The following is a 17759-nucleotide window of genomic DNA, read 5'->3' as shown; positions in this document are numbered from 1 at the left end:
TCCGCGCAGCCGCCAACGGTAGCAATGGTCCAGTTCCTGCTGAGAAGAGACATCACGGCAAAACCCAATCTCATGTGGTAAGCTTAAGAGTCGAGATTTTCCCATACCCACTTCGCCATACGCTTCAAGATGGAAATCCCACTCCTCGTTCTGCCCACCCCACGGAAGCGGTTCCCCCAATATTCTGGCCGTCTTCCGCCGCAATTTCCCAAGCCTCCATCTCAAGAGAGACCGGCTTGTGCTGAACACTAAATGAGCCTTCTTTACCTGGTTTCATCCTCCTCAACTTCTTCGCTCAGCGTTACCCCTTGGCGAAACTATGTCGTCTTCAGCGCCACCGCCTTCCTGTTGATATTCACTACCGACCGGCATCATAACATGCCACTTCCTAAAACCTTCTACCACATCACCATCGTCTTTGTCGATCACGCGTCAACATCAACACTGTTCACTGACCAAATCTCCTACCATGCAGGCTTTTGAGAACACATCCACCAATGTGGCCGCCAGCCAGATGCGCAATGCCCTCAATAACCTCGCAGACACTGTTCAAGATCCGGCAGAGAAGAAGAGATTTGAGGCAGAGATGGACAACTTCTTTTCCCTATTCAGAAGATACCTCAATGACCGAGCCAAGGGAAACACCATTGACTGGGCCAAGATCAATCCTCCCAACCCAGACCAGGTCGTCAACTATGACAACCTGCCCAACAGCGATGCTGTCGAGTTCCTGAACAAACTTGCTGTCGTCAAGCTCAATGGTGGTCTTGGGACTTCCATGGGTTGCGTTGGTCCCAAATCAGTCATCGAAGTTAGAGATGGCATGTCTTTCCTCGATCTTTCCGTCCGACAGATTGAATATCTCAACCGCACCTACGATGTCAACGTGCCATTTGTGTTGATGAACAGCTTCAACACCGACGAAGATACCGCCGCCATCATCAAGAAGTACGAGGGCCACAACATCGACATTCTCACTTTCAACCAATCTCGATATCCTCGCGTCCTCAAAGACTCTCTCCTCCCGGCACCCAAGTCCTACATCTCTCAACTGTCTGACTGGTATCCTCCTGGTCACGGGGATATTTTCGAGTCGCTCTACAACAGTGGAATCCTTGATCAGCTCCTTGAACGAGGCATTGAGATCATCTTCTTGTCCAATGCTGACAACCTCGGTGCCGTTGTCGATCTTCGCATTCTGCAACACATGGTCGAGACCAAAGCCGAGTACATCATGGAATTGACCGACAAGACCAAAGCCGACGTCAAGGGTGGTACCATCATCGACTACGAGGGCAGGGCCAGACTGCTGGAAATTGCTCAAGTTCCCAAGCAGTACGTCAACGAATTCAAGTCGATCAAGAAATTCAAGTACTTCAACACCAACAACATCTGGATGAATCTCCGAGCCATCAAACGTGTGGTTGAGGCCAATGAACTGGAAATGGAAATCATCCCCAATGAGAAATCCATCCCGGCGGACAAGAAGGGTGAAGCAGACATCAGCATTGTTCAACTGGAAACCGCTGTGGGTGCGGCCATCAAACACTTCAAGAACGCTCACGGTGTCAACGTCCCTCGACGACGATTCCTGCCCGTCAAAACTTGCTCAGATCTCATGCTTGTCAAGTCCAACCTTTACACTTTGAGCCATGGTCAATTGATCATTGATCCCAACCGATTTGGTCCTGCTCCATTGATCAAGCTGGGCAGTGATTTCAAGAAAGTCGCGCAGTTCCAAAAGCGAGTGAGCAGCATTCCCAATATTGTCGAATTAGATCACTTGACCGTTACCGGAGATGTCAACTTTGGTCGCGGTATCGTACTGAAAGGTGAGTTCTCCGTTTATACCTTTTTTTGGGTTCACCGCACTGATGTTTCATGCAGGCACTGTTATCATCGTCGCGACTGAGAACAGCACCATTGACATCCCACCTGGCTCCATCCTGGAAAATGTCGTGGTCCAAGGCAGTTTGAGACTCCTTGAGCACTAGATTATGTGTACAATGACAAGTGAGGGGAAGTCGATTATTAGAGCAAAAGACAACACCAGACTCTTTGTTTCCGCACATGGTAAAAGAGAAATTCTCGGGTGAGAAGGGAATGTACATGGTATTAGTTTGTGCATTGAGTTCATAAAGATAAAGCTCGATTCTTTCATAGACATGGTTGAACATGAACCGATGCCCCAGCGCGACAAAGAGAAAAAAGCGTAAACAAGGATGACGTCATTCATCCACAAGTAATTCGATGGGATGGCCATCTCCGTCTTGGCATGTTTAGACCCCCCCGCATTGATTGCTATTCCGGATCATTATTTCTCCGCCGTCTTCGCATTCCCAATAAGTTCCAACGCTCTGATATGACTTTGTTAGGAACACGTTGATAGGCACACGACTCTTGCACTTGACCCTGTGAAAGAGGAATCAAACCTGCAAGGTGGTGAAAAGCTTTGGCGTGGCCCAAAGACGAAAAGGAAGTGAAAAGGGGCAAGAAAGAGGGAAAGAATATTCGATCGGTCTAAAGAGGTGAACAAACAAGACGAATGGTCCGGCTTGACCCCGGCCTGTGTCGGACTTGCGAGGAGTACCGTTGCCTTTTCTTAACGCTGATGAAACTCTGAAACCAGGAGGAGAAGAAAACGTCCGAAAATAGCTAAGAGAGTGGAGGGTGAGAAAAACTCCAAAGATTTCCCGCCTTGGGCATCTCCATGTCCGCGACCACGACCATATCCTCCCGATTTGGGCCCTCCCAAGAAGAAGATAAAAGGCAGGAGACAATGCCATCCACCACTTCAACCTCGAATGCAGAATCTAAGGCGGGAACATTTACACTTCTCCTCTTTGCCTCGGCCTCCACATATACTTCGACAGAGACCCTTATGCTGCCTGCGCCGAGCACATTACGTTCTGTGTTCAAGATGCTTGAGGCCCGATTTCCGGGATTCACGGAGAAGATCTTGAAAAGTTCCGCCGTTACGGTGAATTTGGAGTATGTGGATCTCGACTTCGATTTCGAAACGGAGGGAAAGGAAGAGGAAAATCGGGAGGAAGGAAAAGGGGATGGATGGGACATGCTGATTCAAACGGGCGATGAGGTCGGGGTTATTCCACCTGTTAGTAGTGGGTGATGGGGAAGAATAATAGGGCTTGATGGCAATCGAGCTATTTAGAAATTTCACGCCATGTTAGGAAGCTTTGACATGAACGGAATGAGGACGCGGTTCGGATTACTTCTTTTTCCAGGGCTTGTGTGACGTTCAATAGTTCCTCGAGGGCCATGAAGAAAATGTGTGACGAATTCATCCTTGTACAGTACATCTCAAATATAGTATTCACTTCCAAAAGGCTTGCTGCCTCCCATGAGCTTGCAGGCTTCGCAATGGCACAGAATGTGTTTTTCTTCAGGGATCACGGCGGTCCAAGCGGTGGCACCGCAGTGGCATTGGCCTTCGTATTGGGCCATTTTAGTTGATGGAGTTTGGTGAGGCTGAAAAGGTTCTCGGAGTGGATGTGTCTCGAATGGTGAATTTGCTGAGGATGGAATGTTGCTATCGAATTGCTGGATGGTGGAAATGAGATATAAAGAATGGGGGGTTCGACGTGTTTAATACTTGAAATCTCAAAGGCGATGTCGAGATACGGCCTCGAAAGGTATTTGGAAGCATGCATGTCAAGCGAAAGAGCTCATTGGCTCCACTAGACTTCTGGTTGTCATGCCTATTTCGTCACCGTACACTTAGAGCATAATTCTGAGAATGGTGACTTGATCGAGGCGGTTCCCCCCGGTAGGATAGATATTGGCAAGGGCTGATGGAAAACTGTCATCATCTTCATAGGATTCAGTTACTGTCACCGGCCACTGAGAGAAGAGCATCGTTCCGTGCCTTTTTGTTTTTTTGCCATCGAAGCCAAGCAATTCTTCTCCTGGAGCCAGGTAAGGCGGGACAATTCATGCAAGCAACTGCAAAAAGTGAACGCCAACAGCTGAAACGCCCCTCGACTGAGTTGGGCAGGTCGTAGTTCCTCACCCCAATTCTGGGTTATCTGGTAGAGAAGCACCGTTGGAGGGTACGCGGAGTTGCGCGGCCTACTGTAGATTCGTCTTATTATGGCGACGAGATATTTCATCTCTTTTGGGCTGCCTTGCGATATTTTTTCATAGAGACCGATATTTGCATCACAGCATCCAAGCTTCGAATCTCAAGCGCTTTTCGCATGGCGTGCGACGTCCCGGAGCACCAGGTAAAGGTAGGAGGAGCTAAAGGTGCTTGTCCTTGATAAAAAAACAATTTGGGCGAAAAGGTTGCCTAAAATGTGACATCTTTGCACGCCGAATTCTCGGGCATCCTTGGAGCCCACCAAGCCGATCACCCGCACCATGTAAGGCTGCTAAGGTGCGGCCTGCCCCCCAAATCAGTCAAAGTCACCTAAGAAATCGGCACTCTGAACCAGTTCCCGATTGCCTTCCGTAAGTGCTGCATTAATAGATGCATTCGGCTTCTAAAAAATCTGAAATTCATTCTTGGGGCAAAAGCGTCAAAGCCAACCGATGAGGTGGAAAAAGGACCAAGTTCGGTCAAGAGTGGTTATAATTGAGTCGGTCATATCTGTGGAATGATTGACACTAGTGAGCGAACAGGTTCCTCATTTTGATATGCCAGACGAATATCATCATTAATATCTCGAGGAAGAAGAGTATCTCCCGTTACGGGACGCCTGTCGCTGAGCATTATATTTTTTCAAGTCGTTATATATCTCCCACATGTTGGAGTCGTTCAATCATAGAATCATGACGGCGTTACCACACCGAAATCATGGTGTTGGTCCCAATCTTTATCCTTCAACCCGGTGACCAGGTTCGTTCATGCAATTGTTATGTCAAGGACTCCACGATCCCCCCAATATGTGTGACATGATCTGGCAGTTCCTTTCCGGGATCCCGAAAGGTTCAACGTATCCGTGTACCGAACACATGGCTGCGTCCACCCTACCAACGACCCTCTCCCCCATTGCTTTTCTATGCATTGATGATCGTGCTGTTTCCCGAGGGACGGCTTTTCTTTTAGTATGATCTGTCCACGTGGTCCCCAATGCCCATGCTCCTTTTTGGATAGCTCACCACGACAAATCGTAATCCTAGCTAGGTTGATGAAGAGCCCTGCTCCAAAGAAAGGAAGAGATCAAAGGCAGACTGAGAAGCCATCGAAGGATATCCCAAAGGCACCGGCCAAGACAATTTCTTCAAGGTTTTCGTCCGATGACGATGACACTGGCAGGTCCGATTAGCAAGGCAACGACACAACCCTTCGCTGACGGTTGACGGCAGATGGTGTGGCTGGCTGCGTTGGCTGGACTCACAGGGAAAAATAGTAATGTTGCTGGCGAGCGTTGATTTCCTGGAAAGCTTTGACACATTCATTGTTGACTTCTTCAACAGTCCACTGGTCACGCAATGTCAGCCTCTGCAGGGTGGGCAATGAAGATGTGAAGCCGACCGAAGACACTCACCCCCCAGGACCGAGTACAGATGTGGAGCAGCCAGCCTTGCAAGCCCGTTTTGTAGAATCGCTCGAAGAGTCGGCCGACTTCTTTCATTTTGGGATCACTTGGCCAAGGGCCGAGAGGCAGCTTCAGTCTCTGCTGCTGTACGTCCACAAAGCCGGCCTGCTCGATGTGTTCTTTCATCGTCGCCGCAATGTCAAACTCCCTTCCCGACGCCGCACCCAGTTCTGTATGCAAGGCACATATTCTCTTGATGTGGCTGCCTGGCCGATCGGAATCGTCATCGGTGGAGGCCTTGATTTCTATCTCCAGCTGTTCAATCCATCCGCCCGAGTTCATGTTGTCGAAACTTTGCTTGTATAAAGCAGCCCAGTCCTTGATGGCGCCGAACATGTATCGCAGGTGGACGAGATCAAACTTCATGGACGGGTCATCCAGAACCCATTCTTCGGTGGCGTCGGATATGATGAACGAACAATTCGGATGGGTGGTCCGTTCATGAGGCGTGGTGTCGATTCCCACGACGGTGGCATCGGGATACTTCTCCGCGACTCCTTCGGCCCACAGGCCCATTCCTGTTCCCACGTCGGCCACACAGCCAAGGGACGATTCGTCGATAGGAGACAAGTAGTATTTGTTGTCGAGCAGAAGGAGGATCATTTCATGGCCAATCATCTCGTTCTCTTGTGAGACGTCGTCAGAAGGAAATATATGACCATCTTTGTAGTCGTGATATCGACGGCCATTTTCGACTCGGAAATTGTAGACAGACGAGGCTATGGTGTAAGATGAGGTTGCATCCTGTTCTTCTTCTCTCTCTTCGTATTGATAGCGACCGTAATCCTCATCCACGGGAATTACATTGGACAAGTTTAGGTTATCCATGTCCTTGTCCAAGCAAGTCATTCCCGAATAGACATGGTCCCTGCCGACGCCGGACAGGCACGTTTGAGCTTCCGTTGGAAGGCACGTCTGATAAAAGGCCGGGGGAAGAAGGGCCTCGAGAAAGGGAAGGTAGAATTCGGAAATGATAAAAGTGATGTCGGAAGAATCAACGAAGAACGATGCTGAAATCGAGAAGAGAAGCGGGAAGCGAGGGTCGAATGGGCGACGGGCTGTCAGTTGGTCATATTCAAGGAATCAGGACGAGGTATTTAGTTATTTAGTGCCAAGTAGTTCAGTGTGAGAGGGTGGGGATCATGGCACCCAGTTCCAATGGGTCAATGACCTGCAGTAGTCAAATGCGGGCCAGAGTTTGGTAACGAGGGGCTCTGACAGACACAGGAGGGTAGGAATGGGCGGGAGATACAAGGTTCGACAGTCGCTTGGCCGCGCCGGGGAAGGAAGACAAATCGGTATTCGTGACCAGGCTCCTGGTGCAAGGCAAAGGTGGCGACCAGGGTCGGAGTCAGTGCAAGCTGGGACCTGTGAGCGATACTTCGGCCAAGGGCCGGGAAGGGAAGCTCGTCATCTCGTGCAGAGAGAAGACCCAGGAGGAGGAAGGGGGGTGGAGGAGATTGGACGGCGTAAAAGTCGAGGCCCGAAGTTCAGCGCAATTGAATCAATCCCGTGCCAGAGGATGGGATGATACAGAGGAAAGAAAAGAGCACGAGGAACTGCTGTCGAAAACCGGAACATTACAGGGAGTGTACGATAGCAGATAGTGGATACGTAATTAGCGGGGACAAAGAAACGAGCAATTCATACCTACTCGAATAATGTGTTGGGAGTCCGAGAATACGGGTCAATGGCGCAGATAGGTTGGGGGTGGTGGGCAGCATGAAAACAAGTTTCCCAGCAACTCGGATCCATGACTCGGGACACCAGCCAGGGCATCTTTGTATCCAGCTTTTGCTAGTACTTGTAATCTGACTAGTCTTGGTGCGGCTAGAGTGCCTATCCCGGTGTCCGAGGCCATCCCCAAAGCGCCCGCTAGCGTCCATGCTAGCTTGGGAACCGTTTGCCTTCCTGGTTCACACAGCCCCCTACCGGCCCGGCAGTTTGGTTAAAGCTTTCCTTCTGTCACAGGACAACGGGACACTGGGATTTGCTACATGTAGATTTGTACCTTCGTAGGTACTCGTGCAGAATGCGTCCTATTTTACTACTGGATTGGGTACCTCGGAACCGGAGAGACTGTACCGATACGCCTAGATTCCTCTTCTACCTGTGTTCGTCTGACCCAAGTTCTTTGGCGGTCTCAATGGTTGATCCTCATCTCTATATGCTTGCTAATGCTGTAACACCTTGATCCATCCCTTCCCCCCCACCCAATTGACTGTGCAACCCCCGCGGACAACGGACACGCTGGTCAGATAGCGGCCTGACAATGGCGCATTCGTGCTTCGCGAACCACCATGAAAGGCAATCAGGTCCAATTTCCACCTGGGAGAGCCTCAGCGACGCAGGACCACGCCCTGCAGAATAAGAGGTTTCATCGGTCACGTCAAAAAGGTCACGAAAAGAAAACGGTCCAGCACGAGTCCCCACATGGCAATATGCTAACATTCTCCTGCTTGATGCAACTTGTCAACATTCGCTACGGATTCTTCCTTACCCCCCCCCAACCACCCAGCTCCTATCTAGACATTTCACCCTTATTGCTGCATAACACATGTGCAGAATCCATTCCCTGGAAGGAAAAGTCGCGCGATGTTGATCGTCTAGAATGGCGGAAAGAACTTTGCAAACTTCGCAAGCGGAGTGTCGAGCGAAATTTAGCCTATGACATTCCTGCCAATCATTAATTGACACATTTATACTGGGGATGACACTCCCGGGTGCGCCCCGTCCATGCCACTTCTATCATGCATTAATCGAACTACTCATCAAAAGATTCATCAGACGAGACTTTTGATGCGAACCCCGGGCCTTGGGTACAGATGCCAGTCTGCCATGGACCTCTCTCTTAAGAGGAGAGCTCGTCCAATGCCTAGGTTCCTCCTCCTGGGAGGCCCCTTTTTATTTTTTTTTTTGATTTTGATTTCTATATCGTCTGCGGTTGATTTTTGGGCTTCAACAAGTCAATTTTGTCATTTCGCCTGCTCTTCCTGCCCTTTTTTCCTCATGCCTCACTTTTGTCAACAGAAGCCTTGGCTCTCTTCCACAGGCAAATAGTGCTCACGGCCGAAAAGGTGAATAAAATGCTATCGTAAGCCAAAGAAATTAGCTTCCGGTTTTGCCAACGCACAGGTGTGGGTGCTCGACTCCACTCACCAGAGAGCAATGCTCAATCCCCAGATCGACTTCATTTCGAGGCAAGTGGCTTTGGAGGTGCCGATCCATTGTGAATAGTCAACGTTGCCATCTTGATTGAGACTGTTACCCAAGGCCGATGTAAAGTCATAGGCGCTCGACGTGGCATTCGAAGTCTCGTCCAGGACTTGACAATCGAGGTAGGAGAGGGGCTTTCCAACCACGACCGATACAACAATCAGAGCAATCAAGAAAAGAGCGTCAATGCCGGTGCTGATCAAGAAAGGAAGAATATTGTCGAAATAAAGAATGACGGTGATGGCACAATACAACACAGCAATACAAACCTGGGGTAAGGTCAGCCGGGTTTTGGGGGGCCCCAGATTAGATCGCAACACTTACGATGCTTAGGACTGCAATCAAGACTGACGGCGGAGTGGCTCCAGCGCTGACCATCTCAGAGATGAAGTTGGCTGTGATGCCGATGATGGCGATCATGGAAGCCATCTGCAAGGCTCTGGTAGCTTTGAAGGTGGCCCCGAGAACTCCATGATCAGGACCCATGTTGAAAGAGAGACCGCGAAATGAAAGTGGAGACGATGGAGCGAACCAAGGAATGTTGCTGCCAAAGGGTTCAGAGAAAGGAACGTGATTGATAGCTTTTTGGCGTCGAGCCTTTTGCTGTTGTCCAGAGAAAAGGAAAGGCAAGGAAAGTACAGTTTCTGAGGAGAAGAAACTTTCTGGGAAAGGGAACGAGGCAGTTAGACTTAAAGAGTTGTGTTGTAGCTGGGTTGAGAAGGCGAGAGACCGTCCGAGTCGACAGAAGGAGTTGCTGCCAGCTTAAGTATCTGAGACTGTATCACTCGGAGAGACCACTACATGTCTCCGGTCAGTCTCGAAACGCGTGAATGAACGAGAGGATGGATGGTGGTGGTTTCTCCGTTTGAGAGACGAGGCTGTTTCGCAGTCTATTTCTGGCAGCCTCGTGGAGCCTACCTGGGCGGCTATGAATGGAGGGAGTCGCCGCAGCCGCCAGCCAGACGAGGCCATCAGTCTGGGCCGTTTCATTCGCTTATGGAGCGCATCATCTGACATCGCTGTGGACAGGTGAGTGGGTATGAATGTTTTGTGTCAATCTCAGAAATTTTTGGGTTCAAATTTTCCTTCCCTAGAGGCAGTCGGAGGTGGCCACTGATCCCCAGACAACCAGACGCAAGCGGCGGACACAGATGATTTGATGGAGAATCGGTGGTCGGCTCCCTCCAGCCACTCCCCCGCCAAGTCGCATTGTCACTGGCCAGCTGCCCTCTCGTTTTTCACCCCCAAGTGCAAAATTTCCTTATCGTTATCAGCTGGTGGCTTGAAAGCTTCCGGTTAGAGGCCGCAACACAAACAATTATTGCTTTCGACTTACTCAGTATCGAAGACCGAGATAGAGAGGGCTCTTCATATAGCTGCAGAGCTCGCTCTTCCTCCCTTTCTTTCCATCCCTCCCTCGATTCATCTGGTACTGGTTTTGACTTCTTCACTTGCTTCCCCACCCTCATCTCATCTCTCCGCATTTCGCTACGAGATTTCCCCTCGCTGCGGGCTGCGACTCCTGGTCCAGCCCAAAAATTTTTTTTCTCCTCCACTCAGAACCGCACGGGCACGAGAAGTCAAGTCGCCTGAGCAAAATTCGCCATGTCTCTTACGCGGCTCTCTTCCGTCGATGGATTCGAACGGGAAAGAAGAGGCTCCAGCGTCTCATCCCAACGGAGAATGAGCTTCAACCCGGTGAGTGAATGGGTTCCTCCTGCCGACCGGAAAGCCAGCGTGGTCACGGCCGCTCTCCAATTCGAGGAAGTCTCCAAGAAAAAGCGCATTGGTAAGTGAGATGATGGCGTGCACGTCAAGAAGATGCCGTCCCACTGACGGCCTCAATCTAGCTCAGGTGGTTGTCGCCATTGTATACTGCCTCTTCGCCGCCGGCATTGTGTTTGGCTATGCGGCCATCAAGCCTGTCCTCATCGACGAAGGCGTCTTCCAAGAGTTCTGTACCCCAGAAGAGGTGGAGAGACAGGCGTCTCCGTGCTACAAGCAAGAGATTCGTCTGAACTTGATGTTTACGGTTGCTGCCGTATCCACCAATGTGGCAGCCTTACCCATTGGCACCATCCTCGACGGATACGGCCCTCGAGTCTGCGGGATCATTGGGAGCATTTTTCTGGCCACCGGAGCTCTACTCTTCTCTTTTGCTTCCAAGGTCAAAGGTGATCTCTTCACCCCAGGCTATTTTTTCCTTGCTTTGGGCGGGCCCTTCGTCTTCATCTCCTCCTTCCAGCTCTCCAACACCTTTCCGCAGAACTCGGGACTCATCCTTGCCCTCTTGACCGGCGCTTTCGACTCTTCTTCAGCTCTTTTTCTCGTCTTCCGCCTTCTCTACGAGGCTACCGGGGGGGAACTCAACACACACCGTCTCTTCCTCATCTATCTAATCGTCCCCATCTTCATCTTCATCGTCCAAGTCTGGATCATGCCCGAGGAATCATACAAGACTGTCAGCGAGGTGGTTAAGGACGCCGAAGAGGAAATCAATGCTCCAACACCTCCGCAAATCTCGGAAGAAGAACGTCGCGCCTATCGCGAACGACGCCAGAGCACCATCGCCGAAGTGAATCTCTTGCTGGACAAGAGCACCAACACGAAACGCCAGAAGCGCGAAGAGGCGAAGAACGTCAAATCCGGTGTTTGGGGCGCCATGCATGGCTACCCTGCCTTTGAGCAGATCAAGTCCGCGTGGTTCTGGCTCATTACCCTCTTCACCGTGGTTCAAATGACACGCATCAACTACTTCGTGGCCACCATCAGACCTCAGGAGAGATACTTACTGGGCTCGACGCACAAGGCGAAGATTGTCAACGACTTCTTCGACGTCGCTCTGCCTCTTGGCGGCGTACTCAGTATTCCCTTCATCGGCCTTCTCCTCGACAACACATCGACACCATTTGCGTTGGGATTCCTCGTGGCTACCGCCACCCTCATCGGTATCCTAGGCTGTCTACCGTACATGTGGGCGGCGATTGCCAACGTGTGCCTCTTCGTTGTGTACCGCCCCTTCTACTACACAACCGTCTCCGACTATGCGGCCAAGGTCTTCGGTTTCCAAACGTTCGGCAAAGTCTATGGTCTTATCATCTGTCTCGCGGGCTTGTTCAATTTTCTCCAATCTCCCCTCGACGCTGTCACGCATGTCGTATTCAATCTCAACCCCATCCCGGTCAATGTTATTCTCATGAGCATTGCTGTCGTCGTCGGCTCCGCCCTGGTCGCTTTCACGCTCGTCAAGAGTCGGAGCATGAAACGTGATCTGCTGGAAGACGAGGCCGAGGATGCCACCGAGACTTTGATGCCCGGTGCGAACGGGATTTCTTACGGCACGTAGGGTACTGTCGCTGGTTTATCAAATATACTACCGAAACTTTGCTGCTCTAGTACATATTCGCCCATGGGAACAAGAGAAGGAAAGCGAGATGATGTACATTTTATCAAAAGCTCGGAGAGGCTAGTTTCACACTAAATCGAATTCAACATGCATCTCAAATCGCTTGACATCGCACCATTGGCGGTCCATTGGCCTCTTCTACTAGTACCACCCATGAGGAAGACCTGACGTGAGGTATTCTATACTTTATTTGGGTCTGGGCTGGTCCAGTCTGACCATGCCGTCTGTTCCGCTCAGGGATTGAATATGTGTTAATTGGGTTGGGGACAATTGATTCAGATTGGCTATGATCGAGAACGCCACGTTGGCTTGTGTCGAAGTCCAATGTTTATACCGGCAAAGGAGAGCATCGTTATCATCATATCTCACCAAATGAAAAAAAGGTTAATAGAACAATGTGGGGGGTGGGGGGAGAAATGAGACTTGTGTCAAGATCACTTGCTGTTCCAAATATGCAAAATTGGAGTTGTGGGTCTCAAGCATGGAAGTCGTGACTAGTTCCGTTTCGTTTGTCTGAGGTTGTGAATCGGTTTATTGGTGGGCGGATGCGTTTATTGATTGAAAGTAATGTACAGATTTGATTCTTCCTCATTGTTATGGCTGTGACCAGCAAACCTCGCCAACTGTAACAAGTCGGAAAGCCACACCAATACGTATAACTGTTTGGTCAATTGTGACTTCGGAGGTGTGATCTTTGCCGACGTGGCGGAATCATCCGCTCAACCTGGGATTGATCGAGCAGAACATGCAAATTCGTCCCTCAATTGCAGGGGCAGTCTCCCCCGTACGCATTGCTTTTCGAATCGAATCGTGTCAATCCTGTGACATCTGCAACCAACCGCGTTGCAGCTTTCACAGCCAATGAACACCTCCACATGCGCAAATCTTCCCAAATCCAACTCGTGGGGACTTTGGCGTTCTATCGTATCATATCGAGTCAAAGCAAAGGAGAGCGGAGTTATCAATGAGGAAGGAGGACCGCCGATGAATGGTTCGGTTCAAAAGCCGGGTAGGAGCATTTCACTCCATTCAGAGTTAAAGAATGTGACGGCGGCCTGCGATGAGGAATGTGTTGTCAGTAAGAATATCCTCCAACCCAAAGAGCTGAGGTAAATGTGGAAGGAGCATCAATAAAGAGTCAATGGTGAGTTCGACAAAGAATGTGGAAATCTCGCGACGGTCTTCCTTTCCCAATGATTGTCCTATCCTTCTGACGAATACATGCATCTCCATCATCTGCTTCACCTGTGGCGTGCGCTTCGCTCGCCCAATCTTAAGCATCGCCATAAGAGCCACTCCACGTATTCAAACAATCTCAGTAACAGGACACGTGAGTTGAAAGAACCTACCCCGAACATAGCCAAGCTAATGACGACACTGGCATTCTCCTCCGATGTCAGCGTATGGTATATCGTGCCGAAATAGCCCTTAGGCTGTACGGGGCGACGGGAGGGCTGCACTGTGATGCGCTTGGGAGGCATTTTCAAGAAACTTCCGGCGGACGTTCGTAGAGGATTTGGATCTCGGTAGTCGGCTAAAGATTTCGGCTATTGGCCGTCAAGACCGAGGAAGAAAGGACGGATTGGAAGAATAGATGTATCAACGAGATTTTTGTATCAAGTGCAACGAGATGATTGATTGATAGAAGTATTACAGTAAATATTCGGTTGAAGCTGGAATTTCAGAGCGCAGCAGAAAAAGATCGAATTGGGAATAGCTGGTACATTACGGAAAACCACAAATTCAAGGCACGCAGGGTGTCTACGGCGGATCTCTACGCCGGTTTGCACAATCCTTTCTCCCCTGTAGAGGTGCGTATATGTTCTCACTTCTTGCTCCCGAGTTCCACCTCGCCGTCGTCATGCTGACGCTTTCTCAAATTTGACTTATGCCCTGCTTTGGTGGCCGATCCCTCAGCCACTTGAGCTTTTCCTCCATATCTTTTTTCGCTTCATGCCATTCCGGGGTATGACCTTGCATTTTGTCTTCTATTCCCAACCTGACTGCGTCCCGATTCATCCACTCTACCAAGTCAGCAACGTATGCTTGTTCTTCATTGGAGCCTCGAAGACTGTGGAAGTCTCTGCCTAGGGCACTCCTCTTCACTCGCTGTGCGTAGTCATCTCGCATTTCTTGTTGTGTTGGCAGTGACGCCTTCCCACCCAGGACTCTCGCTACGGATTGGGCTTGCATGTCGAAGAAGGAAAAGGTTGAAATGTGGTATGGCACACCAACAAAGATCAGAGAAGGATCTTCAATGTAGAATATGTCCTTGTACAGGTTGTGGACCATGTTCCCGTCGGCCGTCACTAGCACAGATTCATCCGCCTGGTGTGCCGGGGTCGTATCAGAATGCAAGTTGGGAAGAAATGGGTACGAAATGATGTACCCGGTGCAGAGGACGACCGAGTGAATGTTGGTTAACTCCTGACCGTCGTCGAGAATAATCTTCCCTGGAATGGGGTCCGAGTCGGAACTCTTCTCATCGAGTCGACGCTCATCGAGTTCGAATGACTTGATCCCACCAACTCGTGTGGCGTTGTTGGGCAATATACTCGCGGGAAGATCGAGCGCTCCACCTCGAGAGCTCTGGAAAATGTGTTGTGCATATGCACTGGATTCCTTCGCGATGTCACAAGAGGAGACACCCGCGCCGATCAGAAGAATATTTTGATCCTTGAAGAGTTGAGGATTTCTGTACCCTTTTGAGTGCCATACCCGATCGGGCCTGGCATGTTTCCACTCCTGGAGACCGGGAAAATCAGGCACGCGAGGCATGTTATAATGCCCAGAAGCGACGATGATCGCGTCGAAAATCCATTGTCGCTGCACCAGCTGCGATCCGAAAGACGCCTTGTGCAAAGTCGTCGTTCGTATGACCCATTCCGTGCCCCGCTTTTGGACGTCCTCTACTCGAGTGTGATACCGGGCGACGGCAGAAACACCATGAACATCTGCGATGGTTTGGACGTATTCTTCTAAAACCTTCTGACTGACAAAATCCTCAGTTCCCTCCGGCCAATCCAGAAGGCTTGTTTTCATAAGCCTCGTCGAGACATTGTTCATGAGCCCAGCATAACAAGGTCCAGGAGGCGCAAGGATGATTTCTAGACCTAGGTCTTCCCCGGATTCTGGGGGTGGCGTATCGTCGGCATGCGGCAAGGTTGTTTTGTAATCTCCCAGAGATGGATTCTCATTCGGATACGAGGGTTCGAGTGCAGATCTCTCGTCAAAATGCCATACACCTCCAGCTATTCCAGACCTCTCAAACAGAATGACTTCGGGACCCTGCTTCAAGAGATGCGCCGCCGAGCATACTCCACTAATCCCTGCTCCAATGACAGCCACTCTTTTCACATTGTTCGATGCCATTCCTATCTGGTGTTTGGTCAACACGGGTCTTGGGATGATGACTTCTTTTAAGAAGAATTTGATCTGCTCTTCACTGTGCCACGAGGACGAATCTGCATCCGTCGGTCTCTGTCTGGGGGGACCAGTCGGAGGTTGTCTGATGTGAGCCTACCACAGTCGAACTTCATTCTCTTTCTCGGCCATTAGCTTTGCGTTCTAAGATATCTCGTAATCTTAGCACAGTATGGTTCTATTCTAGTCAGCTTCCTCTCCTTGTCAGATGTATGATAACGTGCGTTCCGCAGCAGCTTAAGACGATAGACGCGTGAACCAACCTGAGGGTGGTCTAGGGTACTGGTATCCTGAGGGAGTCCTGCTGACGGAAATGCATGCTCAACATAGGATGGCCACAGAGCTTTCGCTCCAAATAACCGAAGCCCCATCAGTCTTCATTCTGAGATAAAAGGCTGTTGGCTGCCGCAGCGTTGATATTATCCACTTTTCTTTGGTCCATCAGATCAACGGTTCACACTTGTACTTTTCCCTGTACACTCCGCGCGCAGTTGATCAAAGATACCGTGCGTCGCGAAGCGATTCTCTCCAACACATCTTCTGGATGGCGCCGCCTGTCGAGCACCAAATAAAGGGGCAGAAGCACGCCATACCGTCACGTGACAATGCGTGCACTGCTGTCGAGGATTATGCCAAACCGCCTGTGCGAATATAAGGGATCGGATTGGTAAGCTGCCGGTAGATGGAGAGTCAGGTATATCCCTGAGGTGGGATTGATTTTCCTGGCCTATGAGAAGAGTCTGGATCTTTGTGGTTGTAGGGATGCGTGCCCAAAGGGAGAAATTCATCTGCCGATATTGCACGCAATTGCGGGTTGAAATATCATCATTCGAGCCCGTTGAGAATAGTAATCGTGGGTGCCCTGAGCGTTAGCTAAGCCAATGTAATGATAGCTTGCATCAACCAGGCAATGGTAAAGCAATAAGGACCTTCGCGGATCAGCTCATATGAGATCAGAAAAGTCAGGAATGGATCAGTCTTTTGGTTCTCCTTACTGATATAGCAGGCATTCACATCCGCAAAACATGTTCAACAGCCACGTAAAGGAGTCAAGGCACATCAATCCCGGCTCACGGTCGGATAAATCCAAAGAGGAGCTGATATCTGCTCCCAGCAAACTAGCCCATCCTACCATGACGAAAAGCCCTGAGATGAAAGGGACTCAGCTTAAAGATCGTACAACCAAGCACAAGGATGAGTTTGGTCCCCGGGTTTCCAAACGAGGCGTGGATATCTCCCGAAACAAAGATGTTGTGCATCGGCGGCAAAAAGGTCTCGGGCAAGGCCCTGGCGAGCCGGAGATCCACGGAAATCAATCCCTCCTTGATATGGTTGAAAGTGGATCCTTGTGCTAAGTGAGTAACAGGTCTGGGTAAGTCGCCCCATGGTCCGTGGCTGTGAACGGCCGATTCATGCATATCTAGATCGTGAGAATCAAGACGAAGAGAAATAAGGCCAGTCAATAGGTTTAATCACCGATTGGCGCGGCCGGGCTAACGGGAAAGCGGTTCAACCATTGAGACGCGACGAGTCGAATAACCTGCACTTGAAAAGACCGACAGCGGTCTGAACATTTTTTGGTCCAGGGCAGTAGGAGTCTGGAGCTGGGTCGGGGATTGAATAATGGAAATTTGAGCAAAGGTCATCATGAATGATTCGATTCACCCAGCCTTGATAACTCGGGACCAGTGCAATGACACAGCTCATTCGGATTCATCCCCTATTTGACAAAGTCCTGGGTGGGCCTTGAAAAGTGAAGAAAGGATGCGTCGGAGAGAGGTGGGCAAACTTGGTTCAGCGGTACGAGCTGTTTGCTTGAAGTAATTGGAACTTCCGGCAGAGGGCAAGGTGGAATATGGGATAAAGGGGTCCAAGGGACGGTCAGACATACAACGCCTCCGAGGGTCTCCACAAGCCTTGGCGTCGCCACTTATCACAGCTCGACTGCAAGAAGTCTTGGGCAGACCAGGTCGAGGCGCGCGCAAGACCGACAGGGCTTATCAGTGTTTGAGTATTGTTCATCGGACTTCTTGCGAGCCTTACATGTCCGACATCCAAGAGCGAATGCGACCGTCAGTGGGCAAAACGCCGGCGTATCGGGCGGCCATTGGGGAAAGGGGCGGTCAGCGTTCGTTGAGGAGGCAGGACTCGGC

At 50.3% G+C, this 17759-nt stretch overlaps 7 protein-coding genes across 7 annotated transcripts; 4 read left to right on the top strand and 3 right to left on the bottom strand.

Annotated features, from left to right (window-relative positions):
• Window positions 1-469: 469 nt before the first annotated feature.
• Window positions 470-1994, top strand: Z518_02385 (uncharacterized protein; the record flags this gene model as incomplete). Its single annotated transcript, XM_013419413.1, has 2 exons — window positions 470-1832; window positions 1888-1994. The coding sequence occupies 2 exons, from the start codon at window positions 470-472 to the stop codon at window positions 1992-1994; spliced, it is 1470 nt and encodes a 489-aa protein (XP_013274867.1).
• Window positions 1995-2710: 716 nt separating this feature from the next.
• On the top strand, window positions 2711-3130 carry Z518_02384 (uncharacterized protein; the record flags this gene model as incomplete). Its single annotated transcript, XM_013419412.1, has 1 exon — window positions 2711-3130. One exon carries the CDS (start codon window positions 2711-2713, stop codon window positions 3128-3130), a length of 420 nt encoding a protein of 139 aa, XP_013274866.1.
• Window positions 3131-5447: 2317 nt separating this feature from the next.
• On the bottom strand, window positions 5448-6410 carry Z518_02383 (uncharacterized protein; the record flags this gene model as incomplete). The annotated part of the gene is made up of 1 exon (XM_013419411.1): window positions 5448-6410. The coding sequence occupies one exon, from the start codon at window positions 6408-6410 to the stop codon at window positions 5448-5450; it is 963 nt and encodes a 320-aa protein (XP_013274865.1).
• A 2158-nt stretch (window positions 6411-8568) lies between these two features.
• Window positions 8569-9263, bottom strand: Z518_02382 (uncharacterized protein; the record flags this gene model as incomplete). The annotated part of the gene is made up of 3 exons (XM_013419410.1): window positions 8569-8650; window positions 8721-9046; window positions 9102-9263. 3 exons carry the CDS (start codon window positions 9261-9263, stop codon window positions 8569-8571), a joined length of 570 nt encoding a protein of 189 aa, XP_013274864.1.
• A 1119-nt stretch (window positions 9264-10382) lies between these two features.
• Window positions 10383-12123, top strand: Z518_02381 (uncharacterized protein; the record flags this gene model as incomplete). Its single annotated transcript, XM_013419409.1, has 2 exons — window positions 10383-10566; window positions 10628-12123. 2 exons carry the CDS (start codon window positions 10383-10385, stop codon window positions 12121-12123), a joined length of 1680 nt encoding a protein of 559 aa, XP_013274863.1.
• A 1935-nt stretch (window positions 12124-14058) lies between these two features.
• On the bottom strand, window positions 14059-15555 carry Z518_02380 (uncharacterized protein; the record flags this gene model as incomplete). The annotated part of the gene is made up of 1 exon (XM_013419408.1): window positions 14059-15555. The coding sequence occupies one exon, from the start codon at window positions 15553-15555 to the stop codon at window positions 14059-14061; it is 1497 nt and encodes a 498-aa protein (XP_013274862.1).
• Window positions 15556-16631: 1076 nt separating this feature from the next.
• On the top strand, window positions 16632-16961 carry Z518_02379 (uncharacterized protein; the record flags this gene model as incomplete). Its single annotated transcript, XM_013419407.1, has 1 exon — window positions 16632-16961. One exon carries the CDS (start codon window positions 16632-16634, stop codon window positions 16959-16961), a length of 330 nt encoding a protein of 109 aa, XP_013274861.1.
• Between the last annotated feature and the right edge of the window lie 798 nt (window positions 16962-17759).

Source organism: Rhinocladiella mackenziei (genome assembly GCF_000835555.1).
Source record: "Rhinocladiella mackenziei CBS 650.93 unplaced genomic scaffold supercont1.2, whole genome shotgun sequence".
NCBI lineage: Eukaryota > Fungi > Ascomycota > Eurotiomycetes > Chaetothyriales > Herpotrichiellaceae > Rhinocladiella > Rhinocladiella mackenziei.
The sequence above is the reverse complement of the archived record's forward strand: the minus strand, read 5'-3'. Positions and strand labels throughout refer to the sequence as shown.